Here is a 9,533-nt window from a genome sequence, read left to right on the forward strand (position 1 = left end):
TGTTTTCACCAATTATTCATGTTGGAATCCCTCACTGGACAGAGATTTTTATCAGTCCTTTTTTGTCTAGTTTCCTTCAAGTTGCAATGGTACTTATGTGGTTTGTGTCTTTGTCCTCATTTGAAACATTTGGAAAAGTGTCTTCATGTTCACTGTATATTTTGAATAACAACAATGTCTTAAAAAGCTTCAGTGTCTCTCTGATAAAGCATGTGCATCTAAACTGATGTAAATAACAATTGAAGAAACTGAACCTAGCAGGCATTTCAACCAAGATTCAGTGGCCATGTGGTGTCAGATAACCTGGTGTCATGTCATCAGAGATTTGACTCCTCATTTAAAATAGGTCAGAAGGAAAGTATTGGAGGTTAAATACCGCTACCCCCCTTTAAACACATTATCTAATGACAAAAACAAGCTCTTCTTGAGCTTTACTCCCCTCAGTATGAAGGGTTTCCTTAGTGAGAGTTTTCCCTAAAGTCACATTTGCAGTTTGGGTGCAGAGACAGGCTAGATGAGGACACAAGAGAAGGACTAAAAGCATTTGGGGTCAAACTGAACCTGATGCTTAAAGCACTCCAGAGCAACAAACAAATCTATTTACAATCAAAGGTTGGTGACCTCAGCTGCCAACACAGAGGCATATGGAGTCAGTGCATTGGTATAATCCATTTTCAAATTGTCTAATACATTTCCCAACCTCTCTTTTGACACAGGTGGGCTCTGCCATGTGTTACTTACTATAAATTCATTAAATAGTTTTATTATAATATATTTTTAATCTGCTGAGCTTTTATACATCCCCATTTTAACACAGGTCCATTAATATAATGGTAGCACATTGACTATAAAAACGTATACAGCAAAAATGACTACATAATGTAATGAATAATAAAAACAAAATAGATTTAGCTTGGCAGACCTAGTGTCGATACTATTTTTTCCACCGTCAGAATAGTGCTTTTAAATTCTCAAACACCCACAAGTTAAAGGGTCAAACTCACTTGGACCTCACAGCTGTCAGAGTGAATGCTTGAATTATTACAGGCCACTGAGCTGTCTGTTTGTATCAGGCTGTTCAGTCTACGGGCCATTTCTAAAAGTAGAGTGCTTAACTGTTTTGCAGTGTGTTGTGAGTATGTGTGAAAAAGTTGCAGAATATTAAGTTCAGATAGTTGAGTTTACCAACTGCACATCTATAATGCAGGTTAAAGAGCAGCAACACAAGAAACCACATATTAAAACTTGCATGTGTGTGTGTGTGTGTGTGTGTGTGTGTGTGTGTGTGTGTGTGTGTGTGTGTGTGTGTGTGTGTGTGTGTGTGTGTATGTGTGTGTGTGTGATATAGATATTTCAGGTTTTAATCACCACAATTAGCTCCATGTATTCTGATGGAGTCTCATGGAGTGAGTGGATGCTATGGAATACCCAAGGGACAAACACATACAGCTGGGATAAAAATTGGGATTCATTATCTGCCTCACTCGGTTTATGCCTTCTCTTCTATACTCTGCGAGTGTGTCTGTCTCTTTCAGTATATGTGAAGCATGTGTCTTTGTTAATTCGTCTGAGAATTAATCCCTTTGAGATGCTGGCTACTCTTCATCACCGTAAAGTACAGCAGTCCCGTGACCAGGCACAGCTGCGACATTAACAGAACATGTTATTGTTCAACCATGCCGTCCTTGTCTTTGTAAGATTTATTTAAGGCTGAGTGCATTGTATTTTAATGGCTTTTCATACTAATCATTTCTCAAGGATTACAATGTCTCTTTGTTGATCAAGGGGAGGTAATCAGAGGTTCCTATCCGATTCCTTCTTAATATTAAACATCATGTTTCATGCTTCCCTCTGTCTCTCTATGTTAATGATATTTCCTGAAGTATGTTTGATGTTTCCTTTGTTCTAAAGCTAACTTCTGCCTACTTATAGCAGTGCTGTATATGCAATTTATTTCAACAACTTCACCTTTCTGTTTTAATTTCTCTAAATCAACTGCTAATTTAATATATTGTAAGCCAGTGATTTAGATCAGCTTTCTCCAACAAAGAGACAAGTTTTAAACATTTCTCAGACTTGAACACAAATGATTTGGTTAAATCTCTAATTTGAATTTCTCCCTCCATCCCTCTCTTCCTTTTCTTCCACCCTCTACCTTTGTCTCCTGTCAGCATTTCCCGGCTGTGAGCGGGGCCTTCATGGATTCTCCGTACAATGGCAACACGTCCCTGCAGACGTCCACCTCCAACCTCAACGCCAGCTGCTCCCGACCCTCAGAAACAGAGGATGATGGGAAAGTGTCCAGTGACACCATTTGGCTGTGGGTCGCTGTGCTGGCAACCATTGGCAACATAGTGGTGGTGGCTGTGGTTTGCGCCTGTGCCTTCTGACAAGATGGAAACTGATGCTGTCTGATATCGGAAACCTTCCTTATCCTGAAAATATATATTTTTCTTCAGAAATGATGTAAAATAGCCTTAACTTGAGACTTTTGAAATGGAATTTGCATGGGAAAGTTAAATCAAATGACTTTTACATTTTCAAGAAATAGAAGAGAATACAAATAATCAACTACAGTTAAATAAGCAAAATAAAAAAAATTAGTTATATATTTATTTAAAGCTGTCTTCAGATTGTAATAATGATCTTATAGACACAGGTCTTTTTAGTTTTACAGTTATACAATATTAAAACAAAACCCGCAAAAAAATACAGTTAAACTAATATCACACTTTCATTAAGGGACTTTGAAAATGACAACAGAAACATATCTTACCTAAAATACTGGATACTGACCTCAACTTGACCAAACAAGACAGCATGCAGACCCATTCATGCTCTGTGTTGCACATTTTATTATAAAAAAACAGCAATAAACTACATAGACAAACCAGATCCAGTGGACAAATCTATAGAAAGTGTAAGACAATCCTGCTTTATTATTCTGAGTTACTATAGACTACATGGTTAAAGAGAGCTTTGTTCATTCAACCAACTCACAAGCAACACTTTCTACCACAACTGGCTGAATCGGTAGGGGTAGGGTTAGGGTTAGGGTTAGCCACCATGGCTTATTGTTAGCTTTACACAATAGTAAAATGTTTCCTAATCCAACTATCAAATCACTTGAACAATAATCTGTGTTTTACAATCACAGCCATAATTAACAGTTAAAAGGGAAACTACAATCAGGTTGAAATCAGATGTAACAAGGATGTTTATTTTAGTCTCCACATGGACAACGTATTAACCTATTTAGTAAGCATTTGTCCTGGAGCAAAACACAACCTTTATTCATTGTGGATTGCAGGCTGGAAAAAGTGGTGGCCTTAACATAATAGTACTATACTTGCCTACGTGGTCAGCTGGTTATGTAAGCCAAGCTGTTGTTATATAAACCCATTCAGGCACAGCAGAGGTCAGAAGGATTATACGGATCATAGCTTGATCTCTGAGTGGGATCTGAAGCCAGAGAGAGATCCACTGTTGAAGCTTGTAGTAACTGAGTGTGTGATAGTAGGATTTAGAAGTTGGAGGCCAGAGGTCCGAGCCCTACAGTATAACATCCTTATGATGCTCGACCAAAGCACTGAACTTCAACCTGTTCTGTCTTTTCTATTCTTTTCCATGCTTTTGATTTTATTCTTACATTTACAGCACCCAGTATATTTAGTTGACTAATTCTGACCAAAAGAGCGATATGGCATTTACTCAGCGCAGCCCCCTTACTACTGTTAAGCTTTCTGTTATTGCATGGTCAAGTCATTGATAACAGTCGTAGATTAACCAGCTGGAACATTTTTTGTTAGTTTGTTTTATAAGGAGTCCAGGATTTAGAAGTATGAAAAAACAAAGAAAGTAATGGGTCGATTTAAGATGACCTCATGCTGTGACTAAAGCTCCTTTTGTCTTCCTAGAGTCCACCAACATCCACTTTGTTGGTTAATTAAAAAAATCTGGTTCATCTAATACGCATGTCCAGTATTTGAAGAAACCTAGAGGAAACAAACTCCTTTTAGAGAGGAGCAGGGTTTTGCTTAGCAGTGACTTGTTGAAATTTAACAAGCAAGAAACGTCAAGCAATTGAAATCTCTTGCTGTCAGTGTTACTCTTTTCCCCATTACAAGGATAAAACATCATTAAAAAGGGAAGTACGCCTTGGGCCTTCAGCTTCGTTCAAATCACTCTGAGATAGTTAGTAAGGAGATGAAATCCGATAAAGCTGGTAGGAAAGAGGGAACGCTGGAAATAGAGAGACAACTCAATGAGAGAAGATCAGGTCGGAGGAGGTCAAAAGTAATGTGAAGAATGGAGCAGAAGGAAGAAAACAGTGTCTTGCTCATCAGCGCGTTGCAACATTTGTCTGTCTGCGTTCTGGTGATAGGCCGGGACACTCGATTTTTTGGCATATTTTAGAAGTTCATTAATTACACTCGCTTTAATGAAGAATAATTTTAGGGATATCAAATCTTTAACCAAAGCAGTTTCGTATAGAACATTTGTTATATTTTGGCAGCACATTTGATTTTTACTGTTTCAAAGGCAATTACAATCATTCTGATTCTATCTAAGATTGATAGGCCTATGTAGTGCTGCGAATTATCTATATACTTTCATTCATTATGTAATTTTGAATCAGTACAGTCAGAACAAATCATGCAGGCAGAGTCTTCCAATACATGTGTGTTTTGTGAATGGATCTCACCATCTCTCGCTGTCTCAGCCTTAGTGAGCCTCGTCGCTGTCCTCCGCAGAGTAATGAGCTGTAATGCCTCTCTCAAGGTTCCTATTCTCGCTCGATATCCTGGAGGGTGGAGGGTGTCTCTGCAGCTTTTAGAGCAGTCGGAGCGGATCGTATCTCCACGGCTGACTTTATTAGAAGATAATTTTACTGACAAATATAGAGCTAAAGGTGCAGACAGGGAATAAATTAGTAACATGTGAGGTAATGAGTGGCGATGAGTGACACATGAAGTGAAAAGGAAAGATGTGGAAGAAAGAGCAAAATAATGAGGCAGGACATGTTCTTATTCGTTTCCGCCATTTGTACATTTATGACAACTGACAGGGAAAGGGACATTGTATCAGAGCGGGAGTGAGGAAACAAGTGAAAAGGCGAGACAATGGTGGGGACAGAATTGGTGTAAGGAGGAGGATTTCCACAGAAAGAAATAATGAGTACGATTGAGTAAAGTAGGCAAGAATGAGTGAATGACAAGAGAGAAAAAATGATGCAGTAAAAGGTGAAAAGGAAAGGGAAAAGAGCATAATTGCTGACGACTGACAGTATTCAAAATGGATTAAATCCTGATTAAAACTGATGATTTGAGCAGATTTGTTCCACATGCATGTCAGCAATAAACTTTGATATGGAAACATTAAAAGAAAAGAAAAATAAACACTACAAAAAACCCTCCCTTAAATCAGGATAATGTGCGAGCATCATTTAGTTTTCTGTAAAAAATATAACTATGCAAAGTCAGTCTCGACTTGCTAATGCTAATATATTTGAAATGGAAGATATGGACAGCATGACAACACTTTATGTGAGTGTTTTCATGTCAAAACTGAAAAAAACCCATTTGTTTTCTGAATTGATTTAATTTTAAGTGCTATATGTTGCAGTACTTAAACAGTTTAGACTACAGCTTAAAACAACCACATTTCTAGCCATAATTCTCGATTCTAACAAACAACTGAGAACTTATACAAGAACAAACTGCATATATTGACTTATATTGAATATGTTTGTGGTCCTTGTTTGGTCGTCAGAGGTTCAGATGTCCAATGTTTACCTCCAAAATTAATATACTTCAACCAACTCCTTCACGGTCCAATCAGCAGCCAGTTTCTGTGGAAGCAAGAACGGATAATATCAATTAATTAGATACCATTAATTTGTTTCTACATGAGGACGCCAAGCTGTTGGAAGTGACTCAGCAGACTCCACAAAGAGAAAGCATGCAAACATCTGTTAATATAGACTTCTACGACAGCCTACGATAGGCTAGGTGTTTCTTTCCTTCCCTCCATCTTACTGCTGACATTACCTGCCTGCACGGTCACACAGAAGTGAAGGATAGCATCTCAAAACGCCTGCAAACAACCCAGTGACACCGGATACTCAACCACCAAGGCACCCAGAGGTGAGAAGTAAAATACTGTTACTGATGAAGTGTAGAATTTGGATGTGTCATCTTTGCTTGTAAGAAAGAACATCTGCTGGGAAATGTTGATTTTCCCAATTTTTACCAGTAGTTGTCATCCGTATTGTTAAACAATCATGCATCCTGTCTGCAGTCAGCCTTAGTCATCAAGTGCCTTTCTGTTTAAAATCAGTTTAAACTCAGACATCATCTTTCCCCCCTGGGAAGCTTTTAGTTCTTACACATTTGACACTCTGAATAAATAAAGGAGACATCATGGAGACACACACTTGTGTTATTCCCATAATCTTTAGTTAAATTAATAAATACCTTAACTTTGCGTATTAATTGAGACATAATGCATTGTTTGAAAAGTAAAAGGTCTTTAAGTTCACAGTAATACTTTTTATTGTAATAGATAGGGTATACTGCTTAGTAATGAGATTCCAATCAATTGTGCTTAACTTTAAAGGTCTGTAAGTAAATATCATTCAAACTGCCTATGAAGCCAAGATGGACAAATCCTAATGATATAGCATCATTGAGCAACAGAGTTCACCTGTAGTTCACTAAGGGTCTGACCCTAAATACACCAGCGCGTCTGAGTTTGTTTGATAGATTGTCCGGGATCAGTTTGTCCAGTTAGGTTTAGTAGTCAGTTAGTTTGTTACTGTAACCCATATTTATGCCTCCTTGAATGAATATAGTTTACACTTTATTCCTGTTGTATCATTAGCACATAATCAGAAGCAGAATAAAGCATATCTAGCTACCAGTTAAACATTAACAGTTATATTATTATATTCTGTTGTATTCACTTCTGTCTTACATGTGCCACATTGTACCCTCTGTGCTCTCTTCCTCTGTCATCCCTCCTTTCATGCATGTGACACACACACACACACACACACACACACACACACACACACACACACACACACACACACACACTCACCAGAGTCCTCACCAGACCTACGATTTGTCCAATATTTCCTCTTCTCTTTTTCCATTTTCGCATTTTAGCATTTAAAAGTGTTACAAGTCAGAACACCATGTGGGGTTTATTGTTATGCAGACTTGGTTGTATTTTTTATTAATATGTTAGACAGAAAGGATTTGAAATTACCTGTAAAATGGAAATCTGGACAATTAAACCAGGATGGCAAATGTACCTATAACTTTTGTTTTACAAAAAGTGTACTGAATCTTTTTCTCTCTGGCTCCGTAGAGATTCCCATCATCGTTCGTAAAACAAAAAGGACTGGAAACAATAACCTCGAGAGGTAACCAGCAGACCAGACTGAGTTTCATAAAACAAAGTTAGAGACTACATTGTGGCATTGACTTTGTCCTCTTCAACCTGGATTTAAAGTACAGTTCACACGGATGTACAAATGTTTGAGGACGAGCATGCTCTACATCACCCTACAGAATGGATTTGCATGAACAGTGTCTCTATGCTTTGGAGAATTAAACTGCAAAAAGTGGACATGAGGATCTTTGCCAAATGAGAAGAGAAGGAAAAGGAACAACAGCCTCAGATGGTAAATGTGTCATAGAGGTTATATACGGCTGCAGGCCTACACTGCACTCACAGCCCTGATGATTAGTAACAGTTTCCCTCATCCAATATCCAACACCATGCAGTTAAATATTGCTTGGATACTTTGATCTTTGTATTGAGGACATTTGCAGAATGTAGTCGAAGATTTGTCACAAATCCAATCAAACATTTCGCTGTTGAGAAGACAATGAAAGGATATAATGGCTATATATGGACATTATGGGACTGGAACGAAGAAGAAGACATTTTACAATAAACTGTAAGGCAACCTTTAATGCTAAATCATCTGAAAACAATAGAGGAAACTTAACAGCAACCATTAAACTTGTCAAGAACTGGATGATGCATTTGGAATTGTGATAAATACAAGCTAACTCACTTAACAATTTCAAATTGGAAAAAACATAACATTCTGTTGGTGTTGTATCCGAAAGATGGTTCAACAAAATGTGTTGTGAAGCACATACATACTATGCACACACTCACTTCAGGATTTTAATAAAACTGATAATGAGAGTTTGATGCAGATATGACGCAGCCACTGTATGACAACATCTCCAACATTGTATGGATGGCAGCAGCACCCAATGGACTACATGCTACCGTTGTACCTCACTGAACATGCATGGCAACTTGCGTATTTGCATTTTTCCATTGCATTTGCATGTCCTCCTTGAAGTGTTTACCTCTCCACAAATACTTGTCAGTAATTGGACTTCAGTAAAACAAATATGCCTCTTGGTTTTATGAGTTAATGTATGCTTATATGTTGGAGTTCGACTTTACATTTTACTCTATGTTTCCATAATATTTTTTTTCTTCTATATCTTACTTTTAAGTTTTATTTGGGAATTTCTCTCTTTGTAAATCTAAGATCATGGAGCCATCAGGAAGTGTTGTTAAGGTGGACCTTTCTACTGTATGAGTTATGTAATATAACCTCATTAAAATAATAATGTGCGATGTTTGACCGTCCCATCAGGTTTGTTGATGATTGCTTGTCTCATGCAGCTTATAAAGTAATCATGAACCTTACCTGTAATTAATACCAGAGCTGTGCCATCATGAATTACATTGCATGTACTGCAGATCATCAATTTTCTTAATCTTTGTGTTACATCTTTGCTGACTTCAAAAGAAAGTTAGCCATATTAAGTGAACCGATCATAAGATAATATCAAAGGCGATATCTCATTTCCGCGTTTGTGCTATCCAATTTTTTGTCCTAATTAAGTAAATTGGGAGGAAGGAAGTATATTTTTAGAAGACAGAATGGTTGAAAAATGGTGATACTTCATTAGAGATTTATTTCTATAATTGGTTTTCTAATTTGAATGAATGAAATGATGAAATCAGAGTGATTGGTTTTGATATCTACCAGGAAATGTGTAATGACAGGATTTCCTCCTGATGCTCACTAAATGTTAATTTGAAGTAATGTGGCTTCATCTTGAATCAACTTCTTCCAACTTAATAATGTCAAAAGGCTGCCTACAGCTCTATTACACAGACCAAAAAAAGATGAATTAAATTGTCATTTGTTTCTAAACTACTATCTTAATCTGACATAAAAAATAAAGTTAAAAATTCTTGTCATGCACACATTCTTTTTTGAGTTTTGTTAAGGCAGTGGCAGTATAACTCACATTAAGATCTTGAGAAAACACAGATCAGAGAGTTTGCTTTGTCATGTCTTGATTTTGATTTACTATTAATTCACTGTTGTTGAAAATCATTTGTTTCTGATTGCACCTTTTAAATATTTTTTAACATAATTTCTGACCATATCGTGTTTCCTTTTGAAATATTACTGGCGTCTGCTT

At 37.2% G+C, this 9,533-nt stretch overlaps 1 protein-coding gene across 1 annotated transcript; it reads left to right on the forward strand.

The window, feature by feature from the left end:
• Positions 1-1,364: 1,364 nt before the first annotated feature.
• On the forward strand, positions 1,365-9,310 carry LOC134880640 (uncharacterized protein C14orf132). Its single transcript, XM_063907640.1, has 3 exons — positions 1,365-1,406; positions 2,172-6,146; positions 7,375-9,310. The coding sequence occupies exons 1-2, from the start codon at positions 1,392-1,394 to the stop codon at positions 2,388-2,390; spliced, it is 234 nt and encodes a 77-aa protein (XP_063763710.1). The 5' UTR covers positions 1,365-1,391; the 3' UTR covers positions 2,391-6,146; positions 7,375-9,310.
• Positions 9,311-9,533: the final 223 nt, after the last annotated feature.

The sequence above is a fragment of the Eleginops maclovinus genome, chromosome 18, assembly GCF_036324505.1.
Source record: "Eleginops maclovinus isolate JMC-PN-2008 ecotype Puerto Natales chromosome 18, JC_Emac_rtc_rv5, whole genome shotgun sequence".
NCBI classification, from domain to species: domain Eukaryota; kingdom Metazoa; phylum Chordata; class Actinopteri; order Perciformes; family Eleginopidae; genus Eleginops; species Eleginops maclovinus.